The sequence below is a fragment of the Oryctolagus cuniculus genome, chromosome 10 (assembly GCF_964237555.1).
Source record: "Oryctolagus cuniculus chromosome 10, mOryCun1.1, whole genome shotgun sequence".
Classification (NCBI taxonomy): domain Eukaryota; kingdom Metazoa; phylum Chordata; class Mammalia; order Lagomorpha; family Leporidae; genus Oryctolagus; species Oryctolagus cuniculus.
Window position 1 is genome coordinate 68100753 of NC_091441.1, and position 17955 is coordinate 68118707.

Consider the following 17955-nt stretch of genomic DNA (forward strand, 5'->3'; position numbering starts at 1 on the left):
GTCACCGGAAAGTTTTTATGTAGTACTGAAAACAAGAGTTTCTTTCCCTCAATGGCATGCTTTAGCACAGCACACAAAAGCAAACCGGCCTTGAAATTTCACCAGCATGGCCACACATCTACCATGGAGCCTAACAAACTACTTTTTATATAATCTGTAGTGACATAATTGAAACCGGGTTTGCATTTATTTAAGTAGCACAGTTGTGATGGAAGGTCAATATTTTAGTAAGCGGCACAACACGTGTTTGAGTGAGGCTTACAGAGGTCTCCTCTGCTCCATGGATTCCTGTCTTACTTTTGAGAACCCCGTTTTGGAAATGAAAAGAAGAAAGTGAGAGGGAGAAAGGGGTGGTGTTGAGTTTCAGCTCTGCACAATGGCACCTTTAACAAGTCTGCTAGCTGGTCAAAAACCAACCAGAGTGGTTTGAGAAAGTCTTTACTACTGCCCGTTAATATTCACAGGACTCTGGGGGAAGGAGAGCTTTCAATGACTCAATATTTATAAATGCTACTGTTGTCCCCCAAACACGTGTCAGATTCCTGAAAGATGCTGGGAGCTTTTGCTCTAAGGAGGGTGAGGGTAGGAATTTTAAATAGGGAAAGAAGTCATTAGCAAAACAAAATTAAATACATATAAATGAGCACTTGGCGGTCTTGAATTTGAATACTATTTGAATAAGATTGGTAACCTAATCTGTCTGGTCAATTTCATTTTAATTTGCCAAGAGCTTGATCATAGAGAAAACATTCAAAATGTACAATGCTGATAGGCAGGATGGTTTTTAACTTTTTTTTTTTTTTGCATTTTGCTATTTCATATCTGTGACTGCCAAAAAGAGCTTAACTTCAAGTCTGGAATATCAAAATAACTGAGTTTGTGTTTACAGCTCTGATGGTGTAATGACAACTCCAAGTGCTTGAGAAACAATAACATTAGTGAAGGGAAGTCAACGCGAAATTAAAGTCAGTGTTTCCATTACCCACCCTAGCAGTATTTTCAGGAGTTTATATAATTTGATCATTAAAAAACTGTGCAAGGCTGGAAACCTGGTCTGTGTCAGTCTTGGACTAACCTAGCTTGCAAAGCTCTGAAATTTGTTTGTCCTTCCTCTTTTATCCTCTTTCAAGAATGTATTTATTTGAACTGCTACACCTGAAATTGAACCCAAAAAAATGTGCAACACTGATGAGCCAATGCTATTGCATGTCTCAACAGCATTTCAGAAGAAATTTATGATGTCTGTAACTCACCTTCAAAATGGCCTGTCACCGGAAGTAATCACCTCAAATCTCTTGTTAAACTCAGCTTTAACCTAATCTCTCCATTGTTTACTTCATCCCAAATATTGGAACTTCAAGCTGGAATGTTAACTTTTGCAGAAATAAACTTCCAACTGGAATTTTGCTTTATAGAAATAAAGCTTACTATTATAACATCTATTCAATTGGCTCTTTGTGGAACAGAGGAGAGCGTTCAGAAGGTAACATCAATAAAGAAAAGGGAAGGCATTCAATTATATTCTGTCAGATTCGAATTCCATTGCCATGAAGAGTAACAGTAGAAGACATTTGTGAGTTAAAGCATCTCTGATGTCTCATCTCTGAGAGAGACAAGACGGATCATGGTATTGAGCAGCCTAAATATACAGGAAGTGGGGTTAAGAGGGGCAGACCTAACTCCAGAAGATGGAGCCAGCAAAGAACGATTTGGAAAAGACATGTTGAGAGGCCAGCTCTGACTGTACAAGGTGCTGCAAAAAGTTTGTGGAGATGGAATTAAAAGATAAGTTTATTTTGATGCAACAATTTTTGAATTCCATGCATACAAGGGTCCCTCAAAAAGTTCATGGAAAATGTGTGCTAAGAACAAGCTATGCATGCATTTCCAAATTTCTTGCACCAAAATAAACTTATCTTTAGCAGGAAGCTGGAATCAGGAGCTGTGACCAGGGCTCAAAACCAAGTGCTCTGATAGGCATCTCAACCAGCATCGTAACTACTAGAGCCAATTTCCTCCCCTTCATGGACTTTTTGAAGTACCCTCATACCTACAGTGGCTTCCTCCCCTCACCACTGGAAAATACAGTTTTCCTCTTATCAACTCAGGTCCCATGTGAAATATCTAGGAAGTTTGAATCCTTGCCTGGGAAAGGTGGATCCAAAGTAAGAACACACGTGTGTGTGTGTGTGTGTGTGCACCTGTGTATATCTTACAAAGAGAACATACAGAGTAAACACATTCACACACATGGAGAAGGGAATGTTTTAGAATTTCATATTAATTTCTTATTTTGGTCTTTGTAGAACTGTGGGAAATCACCATTTGAAAGAAATTAGAAATTGCTGGGCTTCCCTGAGACAGGAGGTTAATTTTCCCTCTTAAGCCAGTCACTCTCCAGTGCACTCTCCCGTACTACTCAGCAGCCTGAAATTATTTTAGGGAGCAAACATGATACATGTTTACAAATTCAAGTTTTTAAAATCTGGTAAATTGTAATGTATCCTGTGTTGTATTACTTCCAGCGATGGAGAACTTGTTATTCTTGAAAAAGCCTTTTATTTGAACAATATTTGAGGCTATAAAAATCCTCCCATGTGATTCCCGGAGTGCCTTTCTCAGAAATAGCCAAAAAGGTTTTTGGTTAAGAAACACCGTAAAATATTGCTTCTGACATTTCTACTAAGTCCCAAAATATTTGAATCTGGAAAAATACCACAATACTCTTTGTTATCACTGTAATAACTAAACATTACATAAACATGGTGCTTTTTCAATATTTTACTAATGGCATCACATTTGATTTTCAGCAAACATTAAATTCACATCTAAAAATTGAATACTATTCAGTCATGAAAAGGAATGAATTACTTGTGCATGCTACAACATGGATTGACTTTGAAAACATTATGCTAAGTAAAAGAAGACAGAAACAAAGAGGCCACAGATTGTGTAACTCCATTTAGATAAAATGACCGAAATAGGTAAACTTAATAGAGACAGAAAGGAAGTGGTGGCTGCCTAGGGATGGCTGGGAAGGAAATGAAGAATAACTGTTCATGTATCCAGAATTTCTTTTGGGGGTGATGCCAAGTATTTTGGAATCAGATAGTGGTTGCACAATCTTTTAACCATATTAACCACTGAATTGTATACTTTAAATGAGTGAGTTTTATGGTATGAGAACGATAGACCAATTTTAAAAACAACACCTTAAACAATATATCTTTAAAAAGCTCATCTTGGCAAGCACTGTGATCAAAGGAACTCTGAAATCAATTATATGAGTACTAACTCATATAATATGAGTACTAACTCTAGCTCTCTCTATAACTAAAAGTTATGCAATGAGGGGTACTTAGTAACTTCAGAACATGAATTCTCTGAAAGAAACTTCCACTATATTTAAGGGAAAGCTCTTTAATCTATAGAATATTCTAATCTTTTTTATTGTACTGGCAAGGAGAGATTTACATCATATTACTTGTGCTTGTACTTGTAAACATTCATGAGGGGCTGGTGCTGTGGCGTAGCTGGTAGAGCCACTGGTTTTCTTTATATGCATGCTAGATTCCAAAATGTGAGTGGTAAAATATGAATCTTAATTTCTACAAAGATACCCAATTCATTCCAGACCAAATATGAGCACATATTTTGTTGGTCTTATTTCCAGGAACAATGTAGTCTGTGTGACCCTGCATTACAAGTGAGTGAGAGGGGCCGGCACTATGGCCTAGCAGCTCTGGCATCCCATATGGGCGCCGGTTGAAGTTCTGGCTGCTCCACTTCTGATCCAGCTCTCTGCTATGGCCTGGGAAAGCAGTGGAAGATGGCCCAAGTCTCTGGGCCCCCACACCCATGTGGGAGACCTGGAAGAAGTTCCTGGCTCCTGGCTTCAGATCGGCACATCTCCGGTCGTTGCGACTAACTGGGGAGTGAACCAGCGGATGGAAGACTCTCTCTCTCTCTCTCTCTCTCTCTCTCTCTCTGCCTCTCTTTCTCTCTCTCTGTAACTCCAACTTTCAAATAAATAAATCTTTAAAAAAACATTCAGGAAACTTCCAAACCCACAAATGGGTGCTTTAAAGAACAAATTGACATGTTAAAATCGTTATTATAGAGTATTTCAAATATCCAAGGGCTTCTTAAGGTTTAACTTAAAACATATAGATGGTATTCCATCTATTAAAAATGCATGCTTTTTCAAGTGACAATTATACATCTGACCAACACTGAAGCATGATTGACTCAATGGCAGGTTCATTTTGGAAAGATCATACCTAAATAAAGGACCAATATGGATCACAACTTCAAACTACAGTGAGCATGAGATGTAGCATTTCCTGTGAAATCAATACCTTCCAACTTAAAAAAGAAACTGTCACTACATTTTTGCATAAAGATATAAGAAATTTTACATTATGCTTTGCAATAGGACAGATGTCACTGTCATGTAATTCATACAACACTATTCATCTTTTGGCCTTCCATCATGTTAGAAAGATTATGTGTGTAGGGGTAGGCACTGTGGCACAGTAACTGAACCACAACTTACAACTCCACATCACATATGCCTGTACAAGTCCTGGCTACTCTGCTAGTGATCCAGCTGCCTGCTAATGCACCTGGGAAGGCAGTGGACGATGGCCCAAGTATATGGGTCCCTGCCTACGGTGTGGGTGACCTGGATGGAGTTCAGAGCTCCCAGCTTCAACTGTTGTAGGCATCTGGGGAGTGAGCCAGCAGATTGAAGTTCTCTCTTATTTCAAATAAATAAATAAATGTTTTTAAACAAGAAATTGTACATGTGCCTTGTGACTAGTCATTCTATAAGCTGCAGGGAGTATTTATAAATCTTGATTTTTACGTTAAGTCCAATGATAATGTCTTACACAATAAGGGATCCCATGTATTATATATGTTGAAGGTTCAGTTATTAATTTGGTTTCATGACATAATTTTCTTTGTATGTATTTGCACTACACTGGCTTGCCAACTGACCCAGAATCACCATGAATTTTGTAATGTAATCATTGCATACATTTCTATGAGTGTGAGGATACAACAGTTTTGCTATGCGTGAACATAATATGAAGAAACAAATCAGCACCCTACTCACAGTTGTAACCAGGTGCAATGCGGTGCTGAGCTTCAAGGCTGGCCAACGTGATGTGGAAAATGATGTGCAGCAGCAGGAAGGAGAGGCTGGTGAGGCACAGAGACTTCAACAACCGTCCTGTGTGTCCTGTAGGAAAAAAAGCACGGGATGTTGAGAGATCATGACACTGAATCACCCACTTCACTCTTGCACGGATCCACATAGAAAGTGCTTTTGGATAACTTCCTGTGTAGACTGACTCACAGGATATGAAGTGTGATCAATGTTTTCTTAATTATTGATCTATAGCAACAAGCTTAGTCCCTTTGCCTTGCATTTGTTAAAAATTCACTGTAAAAGAAAGATACTTTTCTACTTATTATAAGACATGGTACAGAAGAACTACAGAAAGGTCCTGGTCCAGAAAAGTGCCACCAATGTGGAAGGAACAGATAACCCTTCTCTTATAAAAGTGTTTCCAGAAAGTGGAAAAAGAAGCAAAGCTGGGATTGACATTTGGTCTAGTGGAAGACACAACTTGGGATGCCTGCATCCCACATAGCAGTGGCTGGATTTCAGTTCCAGTTATAGCTCCTGATTCTAGCTTCTTCTGAATGTGGACCCTGGAGAGCAGCAGGTGATAGCTCAAGTAACTGGGTCTTTGTCACCCATGTGGGAGACCTGGATTGAGTTCCCAGCTCCCTCCCAGATTTGGAGGGAAATAGTGAATTGGGAGCACTGTATCTCTCTCTCTCTCTATATATATATATATACACACACACACACACACACACACACCTCTCTCTATATATACACACATACACATACATTGTATATCATCTATCACCATCATCTATATCTCTTTGTCTCCTTTCTTTTTATCTCTGTATATTCTCAACTTTTATATCATAATCATCTAGAGTTTAACACACAGTGTTGAGTGTGGCTTAACATTAACAAATACAAGGAGGCTTCAAATGGTTCAGGAAAAATGACATTAAAAGATAGAATGTGCTGGGCTGGCTCTGTGGCATAATAGGTTAAGCCTCCGCCTGTGGTGCTGCATCCCATACAGGCTTCGGTTTGTGTCCCAGCTGCTCCTCCAATCCAGCTTCCTGATGATTGCCTGGGAAAGCAGTAGAAGATGGCCCAAGTCCTTGGGCCCCTGCACCCACATGGGAGACCTAGAAGAAGCTCCAGGCTCCTGGCTTTGGATCTGCCCAGTTCCGGCTGTTGTGGCCATTTGGGGAGTGAACCAATATATGTAAGATCTCTCTCTCTCTCTCTCTGTCTTTACCTCTCTCTGTAACTCTCTTTCAAATAAATTAAATAGGTCTTTTTAAAAAAGGCAAAATGTGTATTTCCAAGGAACTTTTTGAAGCCTTTTCATCTATAGTTGTAATTCATACATTTTGTGTAGCTCAAAAGGAGTCACCATTAAAATCTGTACCATTTTTATCAGTGGGACAAAGGCAGACCACGAAAACTATGTAACTCCACACCTGCCTCTTTCAGAGACTGTGTGAGCCCTACCCTCTGGGGTCCTGCTAACTGCTGTGGCAGGGTTGACTGTCCACACGCCTGCTCTGAACTGGACAGGGTGCTGTTCATAACTGCTTTGAGGGCCTCAGATGTGCTGCATACAGGGACCAGGGACAGGGCAGCCCATAATATGCCCTCTGGAAAAGCTTGTAATCACCACGAAGCTGAAGTGTAAAGGTCTAAAACATCATAAATATAATGAAAAATCAGTAAAATATATCTATATTATTTCATTCTCAAATGAAATGTTACTATAGGGGAATACTTGACAAGTAAAGCCTACTTGTTTATATAGCACATAATCAAACTTTATTTAACTGATCTTAAGAAAACGTCTCTCTGTTAATACTTCTCTCCAGTGAAAGCAATAAAAGCCATAGCAGGGTTGAGAACAGTTGAAAAGACTATTTCCCCTTGAGTTCTGCTTCCATTTATTTCAAACTTTTTATTGTCTTAAAGGCTAATAAAACTCAGTCTCAACAAGGTGATATTTTTCTAACTTTTGCAACAATCCAGTTTGGGCCTGTAATCAGTTACTCAAATGAAAACTCACCCTGTTGAGACTGAATTTCAAGGTTTGGCAACAATGACCGCATCACGAACCAGAGCTGTGCTCTTTTTATGGCTGAATTTCACTCCACTGTGTGGAGGAAGATATGTTCATCCATTCACCTATTGATGGTCACTGGATTACAAAAACTTCTTGGCTCCTATGGATAGAGCTGGTATGAACACACAGGCATATGCATTTGTTTGAGTGTTTACTTGCAATTATTTTATATATTTATCAAAAAGTAGAGTTGCTGTATCATGGCATTATATGTTGAGTTTTTGAGGAACTGCCAAATTGTTTTCCACAGGACATGTATCATTTTACACTCCTACCAGATGGTCACTGACTTGTTCCCTCTTCATATGGTCTTTCCCCTGTGCACACACACTGGTGTCTCTCGGGGTATACAAATCTCTTCCACTGTATAATAAGAATCACATTTCCTCCAGTGTCCAATAACATGTTCTTGCTTTCCAGCTGAGGCCTCACCACAAGACATTGAGCGCCAGTTCCCACCAGAAGTCTCTTCAATGCAGTCAATACTTTTAAAAATGCACCTCCAAAGTCGTCCAGCCTCTATCCATTACCCAGTTCTACAGACACATCCAGGTGTTTGTCACAGCAGCAACCCTCCACTTCCCATACAAAGTCTGGATGGACCAGGTTGTGGGGGCTGTCATAACTAAGCACTACAGACTGGGTGACTTCAACAACAGAAGTTGTTTTCTAGTGGTTCTGAAGATCAGAAGTCTAAGGCCAAGGCATTGGCATGCTTGTTCTCATCTGAGGCCCATCTCCCGGGTTTGGAGATAGTCGCTTTCTGGCTGTGTCCTCCCACATATCTTCCTCTGTGCATGCACTTCCTTGGTGTCTGTTTGCATATCTGAATTTCCTCTTTCTACAAGGACACCAGTTAGATTGGATCATGTTCATCATAAATGTCCTAACTCCAAATAAGTCACATCCTGATGTACCGAGAGTTAAGGTTTCAAAATATGAACCCTGGGGGAACACAATTGAACCTGTAATGGTTAACATCCCGGTCTTTCTGACATTATGGGGAGACCTTTCAGCTTTTCTTTTTAAAAAAAAAATTTTATTTATTTATTTATTTGAAAGTCAGAGTTATACACAGAGAGGAGAGGCAGAAAGAGAGGGAGAGAGAGAGAGAGAGAGAGAGAGAGAGAGAGTCTTCCATCCTCTGGTTCACTCCCCAGTTAGTCGCAACGACCGGAGATGTGCCAATCTGAAGCCAGGAGCCAGGAGCTTCTTCCAGGTCTCCCACATGGGTGCAGGGGCCCAAGGACTTGGGCCATCTTCTACTGCTTTCCCTAGCCATAACAGAAAGCTGGATCAGAAGTGGAGCAGCCGGGAATCGAACTGGCGCCCGTATGGGATGCCAGCTCTGCAGGTCAGGGAGTTAACCCACTGCACCACAGCGCCTGGCCCCTCAGCTTTTCACTATGGAGTATGATATTAAGCTGTGAGTTTTCCATATGAGGATTTTACTATATTGAGAAATTGCCTTTATATTCCTAGTTCTCTGAATGCTTTTATCATGAAAACACAGATTTTCAAAAATATTATTTTTGTCTATTGAAATGATACTGCGATTTTTTTTCTTCACATTTTTTGTCCTCAGTCATCCATCAAAACTGTTATGTAGCACAGGACTGCATTTTGTTGAGGATTTCTGCATCTATATTCATAAGAGACCCTGGTCAGTGGTGGTTTTTGCTTGTTTCTTTTCTTGCAGTACGTTTGGATTTGGTGTCAGGACTGTACTAGTCTCACAGCATGAACCAGGAAGTGTTCCCTTATCTTTTACTTAATTAGAAAAGTTTGAAAAGTATTGGGGTTGATTTTTTTTTTGAATTTTCAAACAATGAAACAATCCAGTCCAGGACTTTTCTTTGCTGGGAGACTTTTAATTAATTCAATCGCTTTGCTTTTATGGATTTGTTCATGTTTTCTATTTATTTGTGTCAATTTAATAATGTTTGCATTTCTAGGACTTTACTCATTTTTGTTAGGGCATCTAATTTGTTGATACCACAGTACTCACACATAATCTCATTTAATTCTGTAAAATTGGCAGAATTGTCCCTACTTTCATTTCTGATGTGAAATTTAGATCTCCCTTTTTTTGATTTATCAGTCTGGCTAAAGGTTTGTAAGTTTTGTTTTTCTTTTCAAAGAACCAACTTTTGGTTTAGTTGGTTCTGTTTCTCTACCCTCCATTTGTTTCTGCTCTTTTATTTCTTCTTTTCTTCTGATAGCTCTGTATTTAGTTTGCTCTTCTTTTTCTAGTTCCATAAAGTAAAATCTAGGTTAGTGCCTTGAGATCATTCTTCCTTTTTAATGTAGTTGTTCAGAGCTATAAATTTTCCTCTAAGCACTAAACTTACTTCATCCAATAAGTTTTGGCCTGTGTATTTTTGTTTCCACTTGTTTCTAGGCATTCCGTAGGTTCCCTTGTGATTGTCCATTTGACCTATTGGTTGTTTAAGACTGTGTTGTTTAATTTCTGTATACTTGTGTATTTTCCAATTTCCCTCCTGTTATTAATTTGTAGCTTCATCCCATTGTAGTTGGAAAGGATACTTTGTATGATATCAACCCTTTAAATTTCTTGAGAATTGTTTTATGGCCTAACATATGGTCTATTCTGGAGCACATTTCATATGAACTTGAGAAGAACATGCCTTCTCTTATTATTGAGAGGAATGTTTCATATATCTGTTAGGTCTAGTTGGCTTATGGTGTTGTTCAAGTGCTCTGCATCTTCACTGGTCTTCTACCTATATTTTCTTCTCATTATTCAAAGTGGGAAATTGACATATCCAAGTATTACTGCAGAAGTGTCTCATACTACCCCTTCAAGTATGTCAGCTGCTGTCTCATGTATTTTAGGACTCTGCTACTTGTTGAGTATATTTTCATAATTGCTATATCTTCTGATGGATTGCCTATATTTATATATTCTTTAAATATCTTTTCTTTTTAAGATTTATTTATTCATTTGAAAGGCAGAGCTATAGAGAGGGACACACACACACACACACACGAGAGAGAGAGAGAGAGAGAGAGATCTTCCATCTATGGGTTCACTCCCCCAAATGGCCACAATAGACCATGCTGGGGCATTCTGAAGCCAGGAGCCTCGAGCTCCATCCAGGTCTCCTACATGGATAGGATGGGCCAAAGTAATTGGGCCATCTTCTTATATCTTCCCAGGTGCATTAGCAGGAAGCTGAATCAGAAGTGGAGCAGCCACTCATACAGGATATCAGCATCACAGGTGGTGGCTTAGCCTGCTGTGCCATGATGGCAGCCCCAACCTTTGTCTTTTAAGGATAATGTTACTTAAACAAAATTATTCATTAATTGAGCTTTTTTTAAATTTAGGCACTTTAAAAATGTCATTCCACTTCTTCTGGCCTCCATGGTTTCTCATGGAAATCTGCTGTTAACTTTATTGAAGAACTCTTAGTTTTGATGATTTGTTTCTCTTGCTGTTTTCAATATTCTCTGTCTTTTGACAATTTTATTATTATGTGTCTCATTGTGAGTCTGTTTTATCTTCTTGGGGTGGTTGAGTTTCTCAAATGTGTTGACATATTTCTTTGTTAGAACACGGCATGTTTAGAGTCATTTTTTTTAAATATGATCTCTACCCCTTTCATTTTTTCATCTCATTCTGGACTTCCCAATTTGTTACTTGTTGGTAACCCAGACTTCCCAAAGGCTCTGTTCATTTTTCTTCATTTTTTTCTCTGCTCTTTCTAGCTTTAAGTTCATTGATTCTTTTTCCAGACTGTTCAAGTATGGTGTTGAAACATTCTAATAATTTCTTTCTATTTCAGTTACTGTACTTTTCATCTCAAAACATTTCTGTTTAGTTACCTTTTATAGTTTTTGTATCTTTACTGATATTTTCTACTGTTGAAGCTTTTTTCTTGCTATTCAGTGACCCATACCATAAAATTCAAAGTGTCCCAGCACACAATCCCAAATTATTTGATATATAGAAAAAAATCTAACCAATTCTCAAAATGATTTCTAAAAGGAATCCAAGCAGCAAATTCACAAAGTAAGTAATTTATGGCTAAAATAACAGAATTCCAAATTGCACATTTGCAATTGCAATAGCAATTGCTAAAATGTCTAAGCAAAAGAAATCCAATCTTAACAAGGGAAACAAGTAATAAGAAGTAGTTTGCTAAAATAAATATTAATTTAGGCTTTCTTCATACCTTTTGTTAATTCGTTAAATAAATTCTATTCAAATGGAGCTAAGAAAATACACTATCATTTTGCTGAGTCACAACCTAGTCGTATGTGTGTCAACCTAGGTCAAAATCTCACCCCTCTTTCATCATATTTCTGAAAACAAGTTGGAGTCCAATGCCTTGGCCAATATTTCCAGTTTTCTAGCTTTCAAGTGATTTAAATGTGGCACACAAATGTGGAAGATCCACAGCTCTCATGATTGTGCCAATTTTTGTAAGCTAATTTTGAAATTTTCCACCAAGAAAGAATTCATGCAAAATCCTGGAAATTTTGAGAGGCAAGCCTTCAGCCTCGGGTACTTTCCTTGATGGTGAAATGAAACAGCAAGAATTTTCACAGATAGGGGTTCACAGATAAACTAATGAATCCAGTGCAAACTTTGCACAACGATGGAGTTTGCAATGTTCAATACATACTTCAAAGTTTTCGTCAGCTTACCCTCCAGGTAATTTTTTTTTTTATTTATTTCAGCTTAATTGGAGAAACCAAATAGAAGTACTATATAGTCCATGGACTTAGAAAAACTTCTTACATTTGGGAAAAAAAAAAGCCTTGAAAAGCACATACTTATATACACAGGGTTTCCCACAATATTGTAATATTGTGCCCCAGGTGGAGCAAATGCAAAGCAGGTGGGCACCAAAAATTAAGGATTGTCTTTTAAACTTAAAATGAGGTTAACTATAGACACCTATTAGCTGGGAAGAGGGTGCTGGGACTTCAGAATAATCCCAACAGTCCAGCTTCTAGGCTGAGTACACGAAGCGGCCAGTGCTTCACCATTCAGTCTCGTAAGAATGGTCACTTTATAAGTGCCAAAGCAATACAAATGGAGAGAAAGAATGCACATCCGCCTTATCTTCCATTGCCATCTCACAGAGGCCACCATCCTGGCCCTCCTCAAACTCTTTCTGCCTAAAGGTGTGGATCAAAGGACAGAGTTCTGGGGACACCACAAAAGCAAATGGAAGACGAATGGCAACTTCATCCCCCCATCATTCTTCCCAGGACTGCAAGTTTTCACCACCTGCCTTCCAGTGAGATCTGGAATTCTCCACTGTGCCCTGCCCCTCAGTCCTGCCTTGCACACACACAATATTCTATTGCCAGTTTTTGTTTTTTTTTTTTAATTGTCAGCTTACTGGAGCCAAAAGAAAGTTGATTTTTTTCCCTTTTTCTCTCCCATTTGGAGACCTCTCATTTATTATCCTGGCTTAATTTCATGTATTATTTTTTACCATTTCATAATAATTAGCTAATAATTTAATTATTTGACAGTTTTTAAAGTGTGATAAACCATTATTACTTCTAAAATGTGCTTCATAATGAGATTGATATAATCAGAGAGAAAAACTGTTCTGAGAATGTAGAGGAGTGATTTAAGGGACACAAGCACAGGACATGAGGTTACCAGTAATGTAAGTTTACACTCTTGCCTTTTTTTAAGATTTATTTTATTTATTTGAAAGACAGAGTTACAGAGAGAGGTAGAGACAGAGAGAGGTCTTCTATCTGCTGGTTCATTCCCCAAATGGCTACAACAGCCGCAACTGAGCCAATCCGAAGCCAGGAGCCAGGAGCTTCTTCCGGGTCTCCCATGTGGGTGCAGAGGCCCAAGGACTTGGGCCATCTTCTACTGCTTTCCCATGTCATAACAGAGAGCTGGATCAGAAGTGGAGTGGTCGGGTCTCGAAGTGGAGATGCCAGGGCGTTAACCACTGTGCCACAGTGCTGGCCCTAGACTTTGGTTCTCACTCAAGGTCACTGACTGTTTACATCCCACTAGCAGTTAAGGAATGGGACTCGAACCAGTGCCTACATGGGATGCCAGCACTGCAGGCCAGAGCTTTAACCTACGTGCCACAGAGCCAGCCCCTCCACTTTTGTCTTTATCCTGCATGCTCAGGTACCATTTTTTTTTCTACAACGTCACATTCCTTATAACTTTGACCCATGGGACTTCTCTCTGATTTTCTATTGCACACTGTCTGTATCTGACAGATGGGAAAATATGTCTTGTGACATTAGTTGCTGTCCTAGGTTGGGTTGCCAGGAAGCAGAATCTGAGATGGAGATGTGAACACAGGGTTAGTGAGGAGGGCTTTTAGCAACAACACCTACAGAGAAGCACAGGACTCCAAACAGAACAGAGAGAAGCTGAAGGGGGATGCACCTGCAGTACAGCCCTCAGGCAGTTTTCTGGGGGGTTCTGAAGTCCAGAGAGCCTTTCAGAGTTGTCTGAAATTAGCCTCTGGACCCCACCCTAGCCCTCGCACTGACCAGAAGCCTGACATGTGCTGTCCCCAGAGATGGGCCTTATTCAGGCAGGGAATCTTCCTACAATGAAGACAGCCCTCTAGAGTCAACCACCTTGGAACCTGGAGGAGTAAGTGCCTTGGTCACTGGGCCACACAGCACAGAGCCACTTTGGTCATGCTGGTTAGATGCCAATCATCCTCAAGTACAGTAGAAGCATCCTGAGGGTGGGACTGCTCCACCTGTACAGTCTCAAGCTTAGCAGGTACTTGATGGCTCATGGTGGCTTTTTATCCGTGGGCCATCTGACCATGACGCCTCCTGCAGCTTCTACCAAGAGAAGCTTGAACTCTTCACTTCCCATCAGTCATGCCCCCGTGGGAAAGGTGTCACCTGGAAGGATCTTCAAACCACACCAGTCGCAGAGGCAGAGAGTGTGAACCCCAGGGCGGCCCTTGGGGTCATCCAGCCACCATCCTCCACCCACCAGGTGGCTGGATTCTGGCTCCTGTTGTTGCATTTGTGCTTCACCCAGGAATCAGAAGCAAGGATCAGTCACTCCAACAACTTTTTTTTTCCAGAGCTTCCTCCTTCCCAGCTCCCTTCCCCCAATTTAGAATTGTCTTTCACAGTTTCTGTTGGGACACAGCTGGAACACAGGTAAATCAGTGAAGATAAAGAAACGACCAGATAATTATAGAAGTTGTCTTATATACACCTGAAGAGCAGTGATGTTTTTCTGAGCAAACTGTGTGTTGAACACCAAAATGTGTGGGCACAAGAATCAGGACTGAGGCATGAAGCAGGAAGAACTTCCCACTCCAGAAAACACCAGGGCCCTGGAGTTTCTGGCTGAGGATGTGGCACTGCTGGCTAAAACCATATAGTAATGATAGGTAAAATATACAGCAGGTAACATAACGTATGGAGCTCTCTCCAAATCTTACAGAGTGATACTCATCCTTCTCATGATGAAGTGGGACAGTGGAGAGCCCATGTGATGAGGTGAAGTGAGGTGAATGAGATGGGCCTCATGACATAGCTTTAGGCTACTAGCAAGAGCAAGAGGAACAGCAGTACTGTAATACTGTGGCTGCCAAGCTGATAACCCAGAGAGCGGCTAAGTGGCTAGCAGATGGGTAGTGTCTACAGCCTGGATTCACTGAACAAAGGGATGATGGGGTGAGATGATATGAGATTTCTGCACACTTCTTGGAAAAATGTGAGATTTAAAACTTATGACTTGCTTATTTCTAGAAACTTCCTTTTAATATTTTGGCACCATGGATGACTGAGGCCAACTAAAACCTTAGGAAGTGAAACTACAGATAAGAGGGTGTTATCGTACAATGAGGGAGCCAAAGTCTCGGAAATCATCAAAGGTCAATGCAGTGAACCACTGGAATATGACCTAATTTTCCTCTGGGGTCCCGTAGATTCAAGGGGGCACAACTGCAAAATGCATAGACAGAGATGTGCACAGGGATAGAGAGAGGTGGAGAGTGAGGCAAAGAGGAACAGTTTATTCAATACAAGCCTACTAACTACAACTCAGAATCATGTGGAAAAACACAAAGCAGGAGAAATCAACCAGGACATGAATTCTCTGAAGGTAAAATGAAAAATTATGAAAATACTGATAATGGCTTTAAACTCAGCTTCTTGGGATCCTCAGGAAGATAAATAAAGAGACCAGTGTTGTGCTACAGTGGGTTAATTCCCTACTGGCAACGTCAGCATCCCATATTGGAATGCTGGTTGGAGTCCTGACTGTTCAACTTCTGTTCCAGCTTCCTGATAATATGCCTGGGAAAGTAGCCGAAGATGGCCCAAGTATTTGGGGCCCTGACACCCATGTAGGAGATCCACACGGAGTCCTGGGCTCCTGACTTCAGCCTGGCCCAGCCCTGGCCATTGCACTCATTTGTAGAGTGACTTAGAAGATGGAAGTTCTTGGCTGGCGCCGCAGCTCAATAGGCTAATCCACCTGTGGCGCCGGCACACCAGGTTCTAGCCCCTGTCGGGGTGCCGGATTCTGTCCCAGTCACTCCTCTTCCTGTCCAGCTCTCTGCTGTGGCCTGGGAGTGCAGTGGAGGATGGCCCATACTCCTTGGGCCCTGCACCTGCATGGGAGACCCGGAGAAGCACCTGGCTCCTGGCTTCGGATCAGCGCGGTACCCTATTGGGGGGTGAACCAACGGCAAAGGAAGACCTTTCTCTCTCTCTTTCTCTCTCTCACTGTCCACTCTGCCTTTCAAAAAAAAAAAAAAAAAGATGGAAGTTCTCTCTCTGTGTCCTCCCCTTGTTCTGTAAATCTTTCAAATAAATAAATAAATCTTTTAAAAATAAGATAAATTATATCTTGAAGTAAGAACAAGAAATTATTAAAAAAAAAAAAAACAGAAATGAGATAAAACAGATGACATTAGAGAGAAGCAAAGCTGGGGTAGACATTGGGCCTAGCAGTTACAATGTGAATTAAGACAGCCTTGTCCCACATCCAAGCACCTGGACTAGATAACCAACTCCAGACTCCAGCTTCCCACTAATGCACACTCTAGGAGGCAGGAAGTGACGGCTCAAGTACTTGGGTCCCTGTTATCCACATGGGAGACCTGGATTGAGTTCCCAACTCCTGGCTTCAGCATGGCTGAGCTGTGGCTGCTGGGGACATTTGGGGAGTTAACACGGAGGAAAGCGCTCTCTCTCAAATAAATAAAGAACAACTTTCTGAAAAACAAGAAAATTTAGAAGAAAACAGCATGCTGGAAAGAAAAATGTTCCTAAGTATAAAGAAACAAAAAGGGGTGGTGTACTTTGATATTCAAGAAATTTCCCAGTCATTTCCCTTTTATGGGGAACAAAGAAGCACGGTGTTGACTCATTTGCAGCAGGTCATAAACACGGCATTTGCAGCATTCACAGTGCTCAGCTCCCTGGAGGAGACATCATGCAAGCTTTCACTTTCTCTAATTTCCCCATCTCCAGAAGGACGCCATGCCAAAAACCAGGGCACAGTTTGTAAAGATATGCCTAATTCTTCATATTAGGAAGTAGTTGTTTTGTGACAACATTTTATTAGAGAGGGGAAAAGACACTCTATCAGAAATGCATGAATACACAAGAGCCTTGTCTAAGCCTTCCTCACATTTCTGCTGAAGGCTGAAAAGCTGAACTGTATGGAAAGCAGGCCAAATTGGATAACCCAAGAGCAAGCACCCAAGGAAAAGGGCTTCCGTTGCACATTCTCCAGGTCCTCCGTGGGCACGTCCAGCAGACAGCAGGCAATTCCAGCAGCCTGTGTGGAAGGGAAGCGTTCTGGCTTGTAGCATCCGTTGATTAACCAGCCCCATTCCAACAGACAAGGAGAGGCCAACACACTCCTACTGCCTGAGACTTCCTCCTTGAATGATCACTGTCCTTGGCCACAGGCAGACTGAAGCAAACATGGATTCAACGCAAGAAACCCCCAGGGGTTCTGTCCTGCCAGTTCTTCCTCTGGTGGGTGGGGCAGCCCTTGGATGCCAAGTGAGATTCAAGGTATTAACCAGAGTCCTAAGAAAAGTTTTCCTACAAAAGTGGAACATAGGGTAGCAGGGGCAGGCAACTGGCATAGTCCTGAAGTCATTCTTTGCAACACCTGCATCCCATATCAGAGTGGTTGATTCAGGTCCTAGCCACTCTGCTTTCAATTCAGCATCCTGTTAATGCACACTTGAAAGCAGCAGATGATGGCTGGAGTGCTTGGGTCCCTGACACTCTCATGGGAGACCCAAACTGAGTTCCTGGTTTCTGGCTTCAACCTAGTAGAGCCCTGTCTGTTGCAAGAATTTAAGGGGTAAATCAGCACATGCAAACTCTCTGTCTTTTGCCTTCCAAATAAAATGAAAGTAAATTAAAAAAAAAAAAAGTTGACCACAGAAGTATATATCTTTTTCAACTCAGTAAACAAACTACAGGACTACATGAAGAAAATTATTAGTAATGATTTTTTGTTGTTTTTATCCTTTATAAATTTTTATTTAAATTTTTAGTTTTTTTAAAGATTTATTAATTTGAAAGTCAGAGTTACAGAATGAGAGAGAGCATGTGCAAGAGAGAAATATCTTCCATTCGCTGGTTCACTCCCTAATGGTCACAATGGCTAGCGCTGCTGGACCAGGCTGAAGCCAGAGGCCCAGCAGCTTCATCCATGCTTCCCATGTAGGTACAG

At 40.8% G+C, this 17955-nt stretch overlaps 1 protein-coding gene across 6 annotated transcripts in view; it reads right to left on the reverse strand.

Moving 5' to 3' along the window:
* The window catches only part of PIEZO2 (piezo type mechanosensitive ion channel component 2), a 453482-nt gene that overhangs the window by 292483 nt on the left and 143044 nt on the right, over positions 1-17955 (reverse strand). For all 6 annotated transcript variants that reach the window (XM_070050492.1, XM_051851439.2, XM_051851440.2 and 3 more), the window contains exon 3: positions 5120-5245. In XM_070050492.1, the coding sequence (XP_069906593.1) occupies positions 5120-5245 (126 nt within the window). The remainder of the gene's footprint in view (positions 1-5119; positions 5246-17955) is intronic.